Below are 16,865 nucleotides of genomic sequence, written 5' to 3'. Positions count from 1 at the left end.
CACCCCAAAATTAAAAGAAGAGTGCAGAGATTGCAATAGATTTCCTAGCATCCTAAAAACAACCATGTATATATACAAAGATACACAATAAACCTAGTTGTTATTATTAACAATCTTACTATAAAAATAGGTTATTTGAACACTATAAATAATCCTTGAAAGTATCCTCGTCTTTTTTTTTTCTTTTTTTTTTTTTAGGGAAAACATTTCATATTCATTCATTGATGAAAAGATCGCGAACAAGAACTCTTACAAACAGAGCATAAAGCTCTAAAGCATATCATAGCTGAAGCTAAGGTTACAGACGTCAAACATACAAACATACAAACATAACAATCTAGCAATCAAGACTCATCAATGACATCAACATCTGCTAACCCATGATTAGTCTTCAGTTTTAAAAATAGATCTGCACTAAACAGACTCAATCCAATGCACAGGTAGCTCTTATTTCTCAGCCCTAGGAGCAGAGAACCCGCAAGCTGAAACTCATCATCATCGACCCGAAAGCCAGGATATTGCTCACATCCACAACCCAAGGATCCAGACCAAAATCAAATACCCCAAAGAGCATCAAGCGGGCAAATCAAGAGAGAGGACAGAGCCTTATTACAAGTAACAAATACAGGGAAAAAATAGGAAGGAAAAAATTAATACAGGGAAACGGAAAAGACAACAAAAAGGAAGCCAACAAAATACAGGGAAAAAAACAACATGAAAGAGCACACTAGGCGGATGACAGCAGCCGGAAGAAAAGCCGATCGCGAGCTTGCCGAAAATCGATGCGGAAGGTAGCGTTGGAAGCTCATTGCGGAGGGGAACTCGTGAAAAGACCCAACAGTGGATAGTGGACGGCAAAGCAGGTGCGGAGGAGATCGGCGGCGCACTCAAAGAACATAGGATATAGTTTGAGTGAATCTCCCAAGAGCGGCACCAACAAAGTGTGCCAAAACAAGCAAAACAAACACAACAATAACAAAACAACAAGAAATATAACGATTGCATGTAAATAAAAACATAAAAACAAAAACCCCCAAAGCAGAAAACCACGTCAGAGAGGAAGGCTGTCGAGGGAAAATTGGCCAGAACGCGAGGACACAGCCATGACAGGTGGCATTGGACCCAGACGGAGCCGGAGAACCTGGTGGTGGGGCGCGTGACGACGTGGGTCTGGCAAATGACGGTAGATCGGGCTTTGACCAAGGCAATCCAAGAGCCTAAAATAAAAAGATGAGACAAAGGAGGGGAAAGTGGTGGAGAAGAAGGGGAAGGAAAAAACACTGCCCAAGAAGCTAGGGAGCATCAGGTAAATAAACTAGCTCACAAAGAAAAGAGAGCAAAGGGAGGGGGGGAGGCAGGAGAGGAGGGGGAGAGAGGGGAGGGCAAGGACCCTACGGCGTTCTCTCCCTCCTACGGCACTCTCTGTTAGAGATGGAACTCTAGCAGAGAGGGGAGGGCGAGGACCCCGATCTCAATTTTCTTTTTTTTAAAAAAAGTATCCTCTTAAGTAAGCAAATGTTGCTAATGATCTGATTATTTTGTAAAGATAATTGTTGCCTAAGGAATAGTACGTTCTTCCTTATTAGAGATAGTAGACATGGGTTTGTGAGATTTAGCTTGAACCAAGAGATCTTATGAAACTATTTGAAGAGAAATAGTTTCTAATAACATATGTTCAAAACCCACAGAAAATTAATGAGACGAAGAATACCAACAAATTTATATTTTATACTTTGTGGCTAAGATTGTTCATACAAAAACCGTTCTTTCTATTTTCAACTCACATTTAGAAGATACATCATGGTCCTCCTTTTATATTTCATATCGTCTACATTTTTCTTTTTCTTTTTTTACCTATTTTATGGAAGAAGAAAAATGGTAACTATCTCTTCCGCTTGAAGTCGGTTGCTTCATGAAGTGGGATGCTACCACTAATCAGAGCATTGTCTCCCTAATGATCACTTGGTAGTTAATGCATAGAATGAGAAGATCTTCTTTTCCCGAACCAACGTTTGATGTTCTCGGAACATGATTCTCTTCCGTTCATTTGAACTGGATAATATTCAATTAATTATATTTGAGAGGTATTTTTATCTTTTCACTTTTTGAAATGACAAAAATATCCCTCCAATATAACTAACTAGAAAGGATCCTAATTCGATGTCTCACTCAATCATCGATATTTTCCTGTTCCGAACGTTCGAGCCTGTGTACTTGAATAGTAGATGCAAGATTTGATTCTATTATGATATGCTAATGGGCCTACTAGCAATATAAAAGAAGCAAAAGTTGTTTTTCTTTGTCACAAAGTTTGAAATCATGAGTTTTGGCTATAATATCATGTTAAATCACCACTTATCAAAAAAATTTATGTCAATAAAAAATGATAAATTTAATCATTTAATTAATATTATAACAAAAGCAATCTAGAAGAGGGGGTTTAAACAAAAGGATCGGAAAGTTTCCTCTTGATATGTAGTTGCCATCTAAGTAGATAATTGTGGAAACTTCATTTAATTTCATGAACTTTTATTGCTTTTGGAATATCTCATTTGCTCTCCAAAATTTATAAATTCTTAATTTATATCGAACTTTAAAAAATTTGCAAATCTTACCCCTCATATTAGGGTTTGAGTGTAAATTAGAAGGTTAAAGAGAGAAATTACAATGTACCCCTGTAAACTTTATGAAATTACAAAATTACTCTTAAACTACAATTATGTTTTTTAAAAAAAAGTGAAATGAAAAAAAAAAAAAAAAAAGAAGAGAGAGAATTGAGAAAATCTAGGAGTATTTTGGGAATTTCTCACCTCTCCATTAGGATTTAACCAAAAAATCCTAATGGAGATGTGTGATTTCAAATTGTGTAAGGTTTGATATACTAAATTAAGAGTTTTTAATATTTGTTGGGGGGAAGGGGGAAGAAATTGTAAAAATGATGAAAATTCAAAGGATTTAAGTGAAGTTTCACCGAAATAATATGAAAGAATCTCAAGGCCGAACTTGAACACCATTTCCCAATACACTAACAGAGGAGTCCCATGCATTCCATTCTCTCAATGTAATGCCTATCTTCCCGTTTAGTTACACCAATCTCATATTCTTTCTTTCATCAAGTACAAAATAGAAAGAGGCTCCAATAAAATGTAAGAGTAATATTATTTAGTAAATTGTCATATTACTTGATGATGTGGCAGTGAAAACTAACTCTTGATAATTGATATATAGTATCTCAACTACGTAACAGTCTACTAAATAACGTTACTTAAAAAAAAAAACCACAAGAGAAAACATGTTCTTTATTTCATAGATAGCGTATGCTACCACAACTACAGCCATGATAATACTAATTTATTTTTCTTTTTTCTTTTTTCTTTTTTTATCTCAACTACGTTTCATTAATCCAATCAAGATGGCAGCTACATTCTCACCATTCTGATCTTTATTCCTGTTGAATTCCCTTCTCACAAGGTTCTCAACAGAACTCCCTGTTTTTGCAGCAAAAGCCTCATCAATATCTCTGACATCGATCTCCGACCGAGTAATCACTGACCGGACCAAAATCTCTCGAACATCATCGGCGGTATTCATCCTCATCATCAGTTGCTTTGCGAAGAACTTTCCGGGATTCTGTATGCATCGGATTACGATCCCAACTTCTTTTCCAAATTGCCCGCATTTGCTTTGCTTCATGAACTTGGAGAATTCCTGGCCGTAAAGCTGTTTGTAGGAGACGAGAATGGCTTTAATCTGCCCGGAATTGCGTTGACTCAGAACTGAGATGATGGTCTTCTGGTCAACGGTCCTCCCGCTTTCTACAGCTTCGTACAGAGTCTTGGCATCGCACATGGCCATGCTCATGTCCACTTTCCCACCATAGCTGCGACAAGACTTTAAAACCGCCAGAAGAATCTAAGAGAATACCAGAAAGTTCATAAGATCATCATGTACTAGGAACAAGTTTTTTTGTTTTTTTAATAAATTTTGGGAGCAGTTCAATTCAAAGATGCAAGTAGTAATTGTTAGATTTATTTAAAATAATTAAATAAAAGAAAAAATTTTACTTAACCTGTTAAAAAAAACTCTTAATTTGGTGTATTGAACTTTTAAAAATTTGCAATCTCACATTTCTGGTTAGGGTTTGAAATTAAATTAGACGGCCGAAGGGTAAAATGACATTTATAGCCTTGTAAACTTTATGTAATTACCAAATTACCCCTAAACTATAATTATTAATTTTATTTTTATTTTTATTTTATTTTTTATAAAAAAGTTAAAAATACATGGGTATTTCTCACCCCTTTGTTAGGATCTAACAAAAAATCCTAATAGAGGGGTGAGATTGTGAATTTTTTAAAGTTTGATACATTAAATTGAGAATTTTTTAACTTTGGAAGTGATATTGCAAAAATAATAAAAGTACAGTGCATTAAGTGAAATTTTCCCTAAATAAATTTATGTATTTTGGGTCTTTCAAATAATTATGAAATATCTAAAAAAATTTATTACCATTTCTTTCAAGTCAATCCAAAATTTGAAAAAAAAAAAAAAAAAAAAAATCAAAATTTTGTAATTTGTAGTGTAGGATGAAAAGTACTTTTGTCCCAGGTTGTCAAGATACAAAGAAATCAACTTTCAAATGCAAACTTAATGAAAATCTAACGTTTTCTAGCCATTTGAAGGGATTAACTTGCCATTTAAGGTTTCCATTAAGTTCTATATGGTGGTTAGACCATTGGATCAAATGATTTTGGCCCGTTAAATGTGCAATCGAGCCGTAAAGTCCAAATTTTATTTTGCCTAGGTATTTTTCCGCATTAATTCCATCGTCTTTTCAAAGAGGACGTAGTTACCTCTTTGAATCCACCACTAACTTTGGCAGTGACATCTTGTTCAAGATCGGAGTTGTATCTTGAGCGGTACGTCTGCTTAATACACTGCAGCTCCTCAGAAGCTCGGCTGCATGCAATCTCAACCAAAGTGTTAACATTCACACTCCCTCCGAACAGCGAATTCCTCATTATCTCAGCATCACGCTCTTGCGGTTCTGCCATTCGAAGATAAGCTGCTCTCTGTATATATATTTTCAACATTTTTAAGTAATTTCTTGCTTCCGACAAAAGAAAAAGAAAAATTTTAGGAAAAATTTCACGAAATCCTCTTGAACTTTTACTCACTTTGACTTTACTCCAAAAAGTTTAAAAAGTCTCAACTAAGGATATTTATCACACTTTCAATTTCTTTCAATTACCCTATTTCGTTAGGATTTTCCATTAAATTTGGTCAAAATTTTCAAAATACCCCTATTTTTTAATAAAAAATTGCAAAGATGTTTTTTATAAAAAAAATAAAAATAGACGCCCGAATTTTTATAATTTTTTATTTTATTTTATTTTTGTAATAAAAAAATATGGGTATTTTTGAAATTTTGACAAGATTAAATGAAAAATTCTAACAAAATGGGGTAAAAGAAAAAAATTGAAAGTTTGATATCCTTAATTGAAAATTTTTGAACTTTGTGTGTACTTTCAAAACGCGTGGAAGTTTAAGGGAGTTTTGTGAAGTTTTCCCAAAATTTTACTTGTTTTCTCTGATCTTTTACCACTTTTGCAATTATATTCTTAAACTTTAAAAAGTGTTAATTTAGGATTATCATCTTTCAGAAGTTTGGGATGTCAACCCTACTGTCAAAATTCAATGTTAAATTAAACGGTTGATGGGTGAAATCCCGAAAATACTCTTAAGATGTTTATAAAATTACAAAAATATCTTGAATTTGGAAGTGGGTATTTTGGAAATTTCACTTCCACTGTTAGAATATAAAGTTTAAGGATATGATTGCAAAAGTGAGATGAAAGATCGGGAGTACTAGTAAGTGAAATTTTTCCAAAGAAAAATGAGGGAAAGGAAATATAATTTGGAGCAACCATACTCACAGCAAATGGATTATTCCTCTGAATACTTGAGATGAGATGAAGAAGATTCTGACCATAGAGAGCAGTGTAAGTTTGGCGAATGAACTTAAACTCGTTGGAATTTCTGTATACGAAGATCTCCACAAGCTTCTGGTTGTTGATTGCACCTATATTGCCTACACTATTCATTGGCATTAAAATAATAATAAAAAAAGTTGACAATTGGATGGTTGAAAAAGATGATGCTGTGGCCCTGTGGGATGTCCACATGCATGGTACTTTCTGATAATGTCCTGAATGTTAGGCTTAGGATTAAGTGGATTTGAGAAATAATCTCCACCCCTAAGATTGCATGCTTATTTTCGCCCCGACAGAAATTTCTTACAAATTGGATTAGAAGAAAAAAATTTCAATTCAGTTTTTAAAAGTGTTATGTATCTTTTAGCGTGAGAGAAGTACATGTTTTTTTAATAGTATTAATAAAAACATGACAGAAATTTTCTACAAATTGGGTTTTAGGAAAAATCCTCCAACCCAAATTTCAAGTGTTAATCCAAGGGTTGATTTCACTCTCACGTAATCTTAGTTGTATATCAGTTATACGAAAGTCTACTAAATAACATTAATAAAAAATAAAAATAAAATGCTTTTCACTTAGTAAAATGACACTTTGTTAAATCACTATTTATCTAAAAAGCTTAGGCTTAAATGACTAGGTAAATTCAATCATTCAATCAATATACTTTAACACACTTTTTATGACCCAATTTGTAAGAAATTTATATCTCGTCCTTAATCACTACACTTTGAAATGAGTTTTCTTATTAAAAAAAAAGAGGGGGGGGGGGGGGGGGGGGGGGGTGGGTGAGCTGGGGGGAGTTTTCTTTTCTTCCAAACTGACAGATGAAATAATTAAAAGAGGGAAAAAAATTGAAAAGGTACCAGAGAAATAAGAATGAAGATGTTGGCAATCCAGTTCATATTGCTTAGAGTTTTGAAAAGAAGTGGCAGCCATCTCCACAAATTGTGATGCTAAAGAAGAAGCCTGGTAGATGTTTTTATAGGGTGGTAGAGCAAGGAATATTTTGCTTTTGTTTCACTTTTCTCTCACAAATGACTTTGAGCAACGCAGGAAAACACACCCACCTCCAAAGTGGGAAGAATATTTTAACAATGGAACATATCCTCTTTCCAATTTCTGCCGCTGACTTTTTTTATAGGGAAAATGTAAAATTAATCATTGTGATTTATTTGATTTGTAATTAGCTTCTTTTGGTATCAAAATAAGTTCAGAAGTTCGTGAGATATATATGCTACAAAAATAATTTGCATGCTACCGTAAAATTATGGGAAAAATGCAAAATTAGTCCATGTAGTTTGCCTAATTTGCAATTAGTTCCATGTGGTATCAAAATGAATTAAGAAACCCTTGAGGTATATATGCCAAAAAAATAATTTAGTTCCTACAATCAAATTACGTCCATTGATTTAACATATTTCGATAGCATGAAATATTATAAAAAATTGTAACATGTGTCGTATTTAAGTAAGTATTACACTAACGGAATTTGACGATAGGGAGTAAATTGTTCTTTTGGCCTACTTCAAAGACCTCTAAGTTCATTTTGATACCATATGGAGCTAGTTATAAATCACGTAAACAAGAGATACTGATTTTGTATTTTTTCCTAAAATTATGTTCGCTAATTTAATAAATTACGTTAATGTGACCCGTCATAGCTAATAAATTTAATATAGCAAGCAAAGTAGAACAGTATCTTTTCCTTCTCTTTCAATTGGTCATATTATAGCTGTTAATGATGTCTACCTCATGGGAGAATCCATATTCATTTCCCACCTCGTTTTAGTGAAATGGGTTCGGAAAGGTACTTCGTGTTTTTTAGTGCTCATTTCTCACCACCCATTGCGGCTCATCTCAACGACTTCATGTCATAAATCAACGGTCCATATGTTTGTCTTAGTTGACTCTTGTGAGTTGTGATACATAATTTCTCTAAAAGCCATTATTTTATATTTATGGGATCCTCACTTATTTAGGGTAACTCCAAAGTAGGCAATAAAATTGATTGAAGATTTCAGAATTATATATATATATATATATCCATTTGCTAGTTAAGGTGGCCGAAGAAGCGTGTTAACTCAAGTTTCCTCTTCATTTCACTTGAAATGAATATTATACATTTTATGATCAAAATTAAAGTTGCTGCTTGTGTCTTTTAAATACTTTAGGAGAAACTTCAAAAAATTCCCAAACGATACTACCCCCAAAGTTTAAAAGCTTTCAATTAAGAGTATCGAACTTTTAACATTCAATTATCTCATTTTGTTAGGATTTTTCGTTACTTTTTGTCAAAATTTTTAAAATACCCATATTGCAAAAATGTTTTTTTATATAAAAAAATGCATGATCTTTACAATTTTTTTATTTTGCTTTTTTCTAATAAAAAAATATATATTTTGAGAATTCTTACAAGATTTAACAGAAAATTTTAACGGAATGGGTAATTAAAAGAAATTGAAAGTTCGATACCCTTAATTAAGAGTTTTTGAACTTCATAAGTACTTTCAAAATGCGTGGAGATTGATGGAATTTTGTGAAGTTTCCCCAATTTTTAAAAGACATGCGAATATTGACATTACGTCCGCCATTAAATATATTAAATTTAAATTCTAACAATAAAATGGAGTATTCTATTCATTTCATTAAATAACCGTCACTAATAAGTGAGATCTAACGATTAAGATTAAATGAATGATAAGTGCGACAAAATGAACAAAATTAAATGACGGTCAATAAAAATTATGTTTTGTTGATTTCAAAATTAAATGTTTGTTAATGAACATACAAGAAGCTATTATGGTGAGAAGAAGCACAATTTCTTTTACGAAACCTTAGAGAATGAGACCACTAGGAGCAATGTAATTTCGGTTTTGCCATTAGGAAAGAGGTATTTGAGTTATTTTACACCATTGGGCGTCAAATAAGTAATTCATACAAAAAGTAGGACCACTTCGAGAATAAAAGAGTTGAAAGTTTACTCAAATTAAAGGTTGTTAGTGGAAGGCCTTGAAGATGGGGGCACTTTACACACACTAGGGAGCACTACAAAACTGTCCATTGATAACTTTGACCAAATCATTAGCACTCAAATTATTAAAAAAAAAAAAAAAAAAAAAAAAAAAAATCATTAGCACTTAGGGTTTCATCAAAGCATGCATCTCCACTCATAGATAAGAAACTGATTGATGTCTTATTATTATGGATGCCTACATGCTATACTAAAATATTTGCTACTGCTTATATTCGTTGATGTCTATTTCGGTGTAAACTATATATATATTTTTTTTGTTGGAAAATGAATTTAGTATATAATATTTTTTTGAAAAAAGTGGTTATTTTTTGTCGATTGTTTGTAATCCTGAAAAATAATTTGAAAAACTTTTTTTCGATGTGTAGCTCATATAACAAATTGCCAAATATTTATTATATTTTCATATAATGTGATGAACTACGTAAAAAAGAGATGATGAAGATGAGCTGCAAAGAAAGAGAGCGAGAATAGAAGGTATTTGGGAGGTAGGATTGAGATCTAATTCTGTTTGCCCATATTGCTTGCAATTTGTGTAGACAATTGTTAGAGAGCGCACCTATTTGGGTAAGTATTCGAGCAGCCAGAAACTTGTTCAGACAAGTAAACTCATAGAGAGAGCTCTTTCATAATTGCCAGCTCGATAGCTCGATAGGGTATGAGAGTAGCGGAAAATGACTTATGAAGAAGCGTAAACAATTTTATGCCTCATAAATGTTATTTTTCTTGGTCTGATTAATATAAACACTCAGAAATAAGAAAAAAATTTTACAAAAAAAAAAAAAAAAAAAATGTACGCCGAAACAAACGGACCTTAATTTACTCCGAAGTTTAAATCATATTATGAGGCGTCTCAAATTAACCCATGGCCCAATAATTTGCCCAAGGGTACGATAACTACACTTGATTTTTCAACAGAAAATCTGCACCAAACTCCTTTTTCATTGAAGAAATAAAAAAACCTTACCTTCCAGGAAGATCAAGAAGCAGCTACAAAGTATAATGATCAGACAGTAGAAAATATAGCCACTACATTTACCAAACATAAAAAGCTTGAACTACCAATGTGCTGAAATTCAACTGGCACTCTGCTTCCCATAAGAATGCAGTGAAAGTTGCAACCATGGGTTAAAAAACAAAAACCACTCCACTGAATGCATGCGTTATTTCCCAATAATAACAAAAAAGGTATCACTGCTTTCATTTTTCACACAACAGTCATCATTGTTGAAGTTAACGTACCCATACATCATGATATCTGCCGTAGGGTTGAGTATCGACGAAGGCCGGGAATCCCTATTATTATCTCTGCTCTCTCCTTTTTGTGCAAGGGAATGTGAACGAGAGCTTCTCGCCCGAACAGGGAGCCTACATGAGCAAGAAGCCTACTTGCCAGCAAGAAGCCTACTCTGGCAAAGAACCTCCTCTCACAATCTCTGTTATTACCCTTACCCCATCTTCCACACGGGCAGGAAATGGTAGAGAATCCGAATCCGAGCATCAACCCCTCAAGTTGGTTGTGACCATTTATGACTCTAAAGCGACGACTGGTGTTGATTGTCGAAAATCACTCCCAAAATGATTGGTCAATAAGTTTCATCCCCTTTCCAAAAGAAAAAGAGTTAAATTACAGAATCTTTTGGTGTGCCCTCTTTTGCTTTCTTGTACCGAGCAAGGTGCTTAAGATATTCTTCCAACTCTTTTTCCAACTTCTCAATGAACTGACTGGTATGCTCAAGTGACTGCTCATACCTATACTTTTCCAAGGCCTGCAATTTTTGAAATGGGAAAGAAACTATTATGATTGAGCTTTATTTTTACAGGGCATAATTAATGCATCACTTTTAGTCCACCTTCTTAATGACAGAAATAATAAGACAATGTAGAACACTTCTCTTAGAAAGAAAAAGAAAAAGGAATACTATGCAAAGTACTTCAAATTACTTTTTTACTTATTATAAACTAACAAAGGCTAAACATATATCCATAAAGTTGGGATAAAATCAGATGAGATAGATGGTATATGATTAAATGGAACGAAAAAAGAAAATGCAGAGCCTAGAAATTGTAATGATAAGACTACAATAACCGAAATACAATATTACGCATACATTAGAGCAGATAAATTTGAAAGAGAGGGCAATGACGGGCAGAGAGAGGTAACACACTCCATCCAAGTAGGGGAAAAGGGGAAGACAAAGAGGGGGATTGTCAAAGAAGATTAATTTCCAAATCCCATCATCTTATCAAGCCTGACAAACATTCAAAATCAAACACACCAAGTATTATATTTAATGCACCTTATAGCAATCCAATAATCAATAATGCTGCCTCAATCAACAAGAAAAATTATAACATTTTGATGCCCACAAAGAGACGTAAGACTTGACAAAATGCAAGGCAATGTTCCAAATAAAGAGAGAAGAAAATAAAAGACAAAAGGTACCCTTACCTTCAAGCAACAACTTTGGTCCAAACAACCATCAAAAAGGTTAAAAGAATCACAAGGAAAAAAAAGAAAATAACATACACACAAAGGAAGGAATGGTTACTAGGGAAAAAGAAGCTCAATTTGGGAGTTCAGGACACCCTAAGTCATAGCAATGAGAAAAAACCAATCACAAATTGATTACACAACTCATTTGATTATCAATTCTACAATGGCCATGAAGCATAATCTTCCAATTATATTCCTTTCATAATCTTCCAATTATATTCTTTCTATTTAAAATTTATTAGCACTTTGATAATTTGAAGTTTATTGGTTCTTGAAGTATTGTCATTTCTAGTTGATTTATGAGAAAAGATGAGGGATCATAAGGCATTAATCTAATGAAACTAGAAGAACCAACCATTGCCTTATTTCATCTCTCATATACCAAGCATGATTAAGATTTAAGGAGCGGTCACCTCCCCTTTCCCAGATTCAAAAACTAATGACTAGAGAATTTTCCTGAAATAGCAATTTTCTTCAATGCCAAGTAATGAAAAAGCAATTTTCTACTTCTTATCACCAACAATCATGCACCAAAAAGTTTTTGTTGCTTCCATACTGTGAGGAATATAGCAACCACTAAACAGCAATTGAATTCACAAATAAAAACAAAAACAATCACAAATCACATTAGTATATTGGATCTTTAGAAACAAGTGTTTTACCCCAAAAATGAATAAGACAAACTAGTGCATAGCTTGCATATTCAAAAACATCCATAGAGCAAAAGTTGGTGACCTTACACCTGCCAAAGAGCACCTGCAAAAGTTGGTGACCTTACACTTACAGACATTGCTTCAGTGAAATCTCACTTTAATTAACAAAGCCAAAGTTTTTGAACCCCCTCCCCCTCTTTCTTTTTTATGATTTTATTGACCAATTTAAAAAGGCAGGAGAGAAGATAAGATGGACTATGGGTTATTCCTTGCCAAGGGCAAACTAGCAATATGGCCATTGCCCCCAGCCACAAACACCCACCTGAGAGCTTGTCTTTAATATGATAACATGCAGTTCCAACTTATATCAACAATTTGAAACCTAGATTGATCAAAACTTACACATATACTTAAGACCAATTGAGCAAATGCTAATCAATTATTGCACATATAAGCAGACATAGCTGGGCAATCCCATACCTTCAACTTTGCAGGCACTAAGAGCAAAATTGTTAATATACTGATCCAAGATGATGTATTATTGGGACAAGTAAAAACGGAGCTTATTATGACTTTGACTGTCAAAAAAGATGAGAAAATTATATTCTAGACTGCATACTTTGTTCCCTTGATCCATTGAATCAGCAAATGGTTATTAAAGGAAATGCTGAAATTACCTTGTTTTTAGACAGTGTATCTGGAGGTGACATTACTTTTGGCTGCACGTAATTCTTTCCCCGGTAGAAAATTATAGTATTGTGAGCTATCTCGATCACAATGCCTTTGCTCAGTCTAGCAAGCTCTTCAGCATACTCGTAAACCTGCCCAGGTTTGCATGGCTTGCAACTTACCTTTACAGTCTCATGCTTCTTCCAATGGAGATGCATATTGAGAACAACCCCTCCAAATACACCTCGTCTCCCAACTGGGACATAGTTCTTCTTTTTCTCACCAGTACGCTTAAGGTAGTGCCTTTCTTCCTCAGTTAGGCTTTCGGGATCATATGTTTCAGCAGGTGCTTTGGGAACCTCAAATTTTCTCAATTTCTCAATCAACCATTCTTCCTTCCGTTTGGCCTGAAGAGACTTCATAAGTTATACATAGCTTGGAAACTGGCTATATATTAGAAAAGCATCTATCGAGATATTCCCGATTATTATAAACAAACAAAAGATAATTTGAAATTGAAATTAATCAGTAAGGTCAATGAGGAGATTCTTCAGGACTGCAGAGCACTACTAAAAATGTTTTACCCATTTTAAATTAAAAATTATATGGAACACATCTACTCTTCGAACAACCCACTGCATCTTTCATGCAATGGATGTTGGTCATGACAGGTCAATCGTGAAGATCAGAGAACATGGTTCAATAGTAAGTTTTGAAATGCTCAAAGAACAGGAAGACCAAAAACAAAAAGCTTGATGAATGCACAAGACTAATAAAAAGCCATCTTTGATGCATTATATCTGTATCAGATAAATTTCCAGTAAACTGTTAGTCACTGCATCATGTTCAAGAAATTTACAAATGGAAAAAAATAAATTAAAAGATCTATGATAAAAGAAGCACTAATTTAAATACTGCTAACAGCATTCAGCCAACTTAGACAACATAAAGAAGTAGATACTCCTAAAGAAAGCAAAAAATCTTAAACCATTGATATTAAAAAGCTTTTAATGATATTTCAATTACTTATTAAAGTAAATAAATAAATTGGGCTGTGTTCAACCTTTCCAAGTTTATATCTAATCCTAACTTCTGGATTTGGAGAAGTCATCTTCTTTTTGGCCTTCAAGCGATAGAATCTGAGTTCATTCACTTTGGCCTTTTTAGACATTTTGACTCGTTTGGTCTTCTTCTTTTCTTTCCTTCGGCGACCATCAATATCACCTCGCTCACCAAAAGAAAACCTGACAACATCATTGTCTGTCTTCAGCTCAATTGATGCATTACTCATGTATCTAGCAGGTACCGAATTTCTAAGAAAATGAAAGCCAAGCAAATTTAATCTCGACACTAAGGAAAAATCCAATGGAGAGGATATGCATGGCACTTCTAGAAGAGGCCCCACGGTGCCATAGCTTATGTGGCGCACCCATGTACTGTAGAGAAGGGACTGATTCAATGAAGTCGCTGAAGGTAATGATGAGAGAGTTGGGAAATTTTTCAGTAGACAACCGAAACACAGTAGAGAATCCCTGCATAATGAGTACATATAATCTATCATGAAATGCATTCAAAGCCAAAAGGGAGCAAGACAAGTTCAAATTTTCACCTTCAAGGAACATTAGATTCTTTACATAATATCTTAAAATTAACTGTTAGGAGCAAAATCAAAGCAGTATTTTCACTAGAGATCTATTGGAGGCTACCCTTCTTTACCAATAATACTCAGATTCAAATCTCTCAATAAAATTACACGTCTATCATTTGCCTAGATCTCTGGAGCTTCTCATATTTCTTTCTTTAAGGTTATGACCAGGATAGACATTCAGTTAAAGCACTTGCACCAAATCTGTATGAAGCATCACTTGACAAAAGATATAGAGAATAGATGAAGAACATTCATAAAAATATAGCATAAAAGAAACTTATCGTGACTCTAATTACCTAGCAATTCTACAACTTCAGATTTACATCAGGTTACTTAAAGGCCAATTCGCACATTCTGGTCATAAATCAATAACCCATAGATTTCAAAATTATCAAGCATAACTGAAAACAGAAGCAAGGAACTCAAACACATGCTTAAACCCCCCCCATTTTGACCGCCTATCAGCTTCAATATCAAATAAATGAATTTGTAACTTTCCATCAAACTATCAAAATTATTAGATTTTAACAATTACAATTTCTTCAATAAGCATAATCACCATCTAATGACACTAAGGCGAGGATCAAACACAGAGGGAACAGCGTAGCACTGAACTAGCTAGAACATAAGTATGAGCTAGCTAACATACTAACCCTCTATTCGGTTAACGAGAAAACCCAGAAAAGGAATAGGAAGGAAATGTAGTTTAACTCTCAAGTCCCAACTGACCCAGATACGAAGCTTCTCTAAGAATCAAAGACAAATTTTTTATAGTTGATTTTATCCCAATTTCTCATCAACCAAACAGAGAATTATCCAAAAATAAAACCAGCAAAATGATATAAAAAAAAATCAATAAGAAAGAGGATACCTTCTGCGAATAATGCCTCTTCTGATTAAAGCCAAGAACAACATTGTCACCCAAATTCAACATTAAAAGCAAAGGCAAATCAGTCACAACGACGTAGTCTGAGAGTTTGAAGCAACCTCACGCTTAGTAGCTGTAGTGGGCTTAATATATTAGTGGGCCTTCGATTGTGGGCTTAATAGGTCTACTAAATAAATAGGCTTTTGATTGTAGTGGGCGTAATAGCTTAGTGAGCTATTAGTTTAGTGAGCCATTAGTTTAGTTGCCTATGGTAATGAGTTGTTAGTTGTTAGTTGTTAGAGGGTTTATAAGCCCAAACTGTAATTAGGGTCAGGGAATTGATCATTTGAGTGAAATTGTTCTTGGTGTTCCATTTTTTATTTAAATTTTTTTAATAATTTTTTAAATGTATTAATTTTAACACGTTAGTAATTAGTATCGTGTTAACTTTAACACGTCACAAATTTAATGACGTGTTATTTATTTATTTATTTATTTATTTTTGACATGTCACTAAATCTTTAGTGACCTGTGTAAAGATAGAATGTCACTAACGTAATGACGTTTTAAAAAACCAATGAGTGAGGTTCATAAGAATCAGTTGGTTTGGCCGGATGAAATGACTAGGTTCTTCAAAGGCAAAAATCATTCCCTTTAAATTAGATTCTTGGTTTTCTGAGTTGTGAATATTGGGGGTTTTCTGTTTGGGTTAAATCGTGTGGGCTTTCTGGTTGGTTGAGTATGAAATTCCGGTTCTAATTGAGATGTTCTTGGGGTTTGTTTTGAGGTGGTTTTGCTGGGGTGTTATCTGCCATGGCCGAATGGTGGAGTTTTGGGTTGTTAATTTTCTAAGTTGATTTCATGGAGGAGTCTATGAGTTTTGGTTTGGATGTTTTCTTCAGTGTTTGTAACAGTGGAAAAACAAGATTGCTCTTGTTTGATTACATCTGTAATGGGAGTTTGACTGGGTTGCTCCATGAGAAGAGGTTGTTCTTGGAATGGGATGCAATGTATAAGATCATTCCAGGTGGGTCTTGGCCGTGATTGGGTCGCTGGTGCCATCATCGAAGGGGCCTCAAGCCAGACTCAGCTGGTGAGGTGGGTCAGCCGGTCTGGCCAGTCTCTCTCCTTTCTGAAATCTGGTGTATTTGTTCTAGGGTATTTTTGTACAATTGTTTTGCTTTATTGCTTTATCTGATGTGTCACTATATTATTGGGGCTGTAAAACCCATCTTTTTTGCCCAAGACCGACCAAAAGTTAAACTCTTTATAATAATATATATTAAAAAAAAAAGAAAAAAAAAAAGATAAATGCTAGACTTTAAGAAAAATTTCATATTTTACTCATAAAAGTTTAGATGTCAAATTATTTTTTGTTATTTTTTTTTCGAAAAAAAAATAAAACAAAAAAAAAATGATGCGACATATATATATATATATATATATATATATAATAAGTTTTTAAACTTTAGTGACGTGCCGAAAATTAGCACGTCACTAAAGTA

The 16,865-nt window shown here is 33.9% G+C and overlaps 2 protein-coding genes across 3 annotated transcripts; both read right to left on the bottom strand.

Moving 5' to 3' along the window:
• Nucleotides 1–3,384: 3,384 nt before the first annotated feature.
• LOC132177021 (annexin D7-like) lies at nucleotides 3,385–6,930 on the bottom strand. The gene is made up of 4 exons (XM_059589217.2): nucleotides 6,858–6,930; nucleotides 5,937–6,091; nucleotides 4,854–5,072; nucleotides 3,385–3,912 (listed from the first exon to the last, which is right to left on the bottom strand). Exons 1-4 carry the CDS (start codon nucleotides 6,928–6,930, stop codon nucleotides 3,385–3,387), a joined length of 975 nt encoding a protein of 324 aa, XP_059445200.2.
• Nucleotides 6,931–9,882: 2,952 nt separating this feature from the next.
• On the bottom strand, nucleotides 9,883–15,466 carry LOC132178589 (putative CRM domain-containing protein At3g25440, chloroplastic). Of its 2 annotated transcripts, none has more exons than XM_059591040.2 (4): nucleotides 15,364–15,466; nucleotides 13,908–14,280; nucleotides 12,853–13,251; nucleotides 9,883–10,794 (listed from the first exon to the last, which is right to left on the bottom strand). In XM_059591040.2, the coding sequence occupies exons 1-4, from the start codon at nucleotides 15,405–15,407 to the stop codon at nucleotides 10,648–10,650; spliced, it is 963 nt and encodes a 320-aa protein (XP_059447023.2). In that variant the 5' UTR covers nucleotides 15,408–15,466; the 3' UTR covers nucleotides 9,883–10,647. The 2 variants fall into 2 exon arrangements, with proteins under 2 accessions (XP_059447023.2, XP_059447022.2); XM_059591039.2 differs by having other exon boundaries at nucleotides 13,908–14,376; nucleotides 15,364–15,465.
• Nucleotides 15,467–16,865: the final 1,399 nt, after the last annotated feature.

This window comes from Corylus avellana, chromosome 4, assembly GCF_965113065.1.
Source record: "Corylus avellana chromosome 4, dhCorAvel1.hap1.2, whole genome shotgun sequence".
Taxonomy (NCBI): Eukaryota; Viridiplantae; Streptophyta; class Magnoliopsida; order Fagales; family Betulaceae; genus Corylus; species Corylus avellana.
The sequence above is the reverse complement of the archived record's forward strand: the minus strand, read 5'-3'. Positions and strand labels throughout refer to the sequence as shown.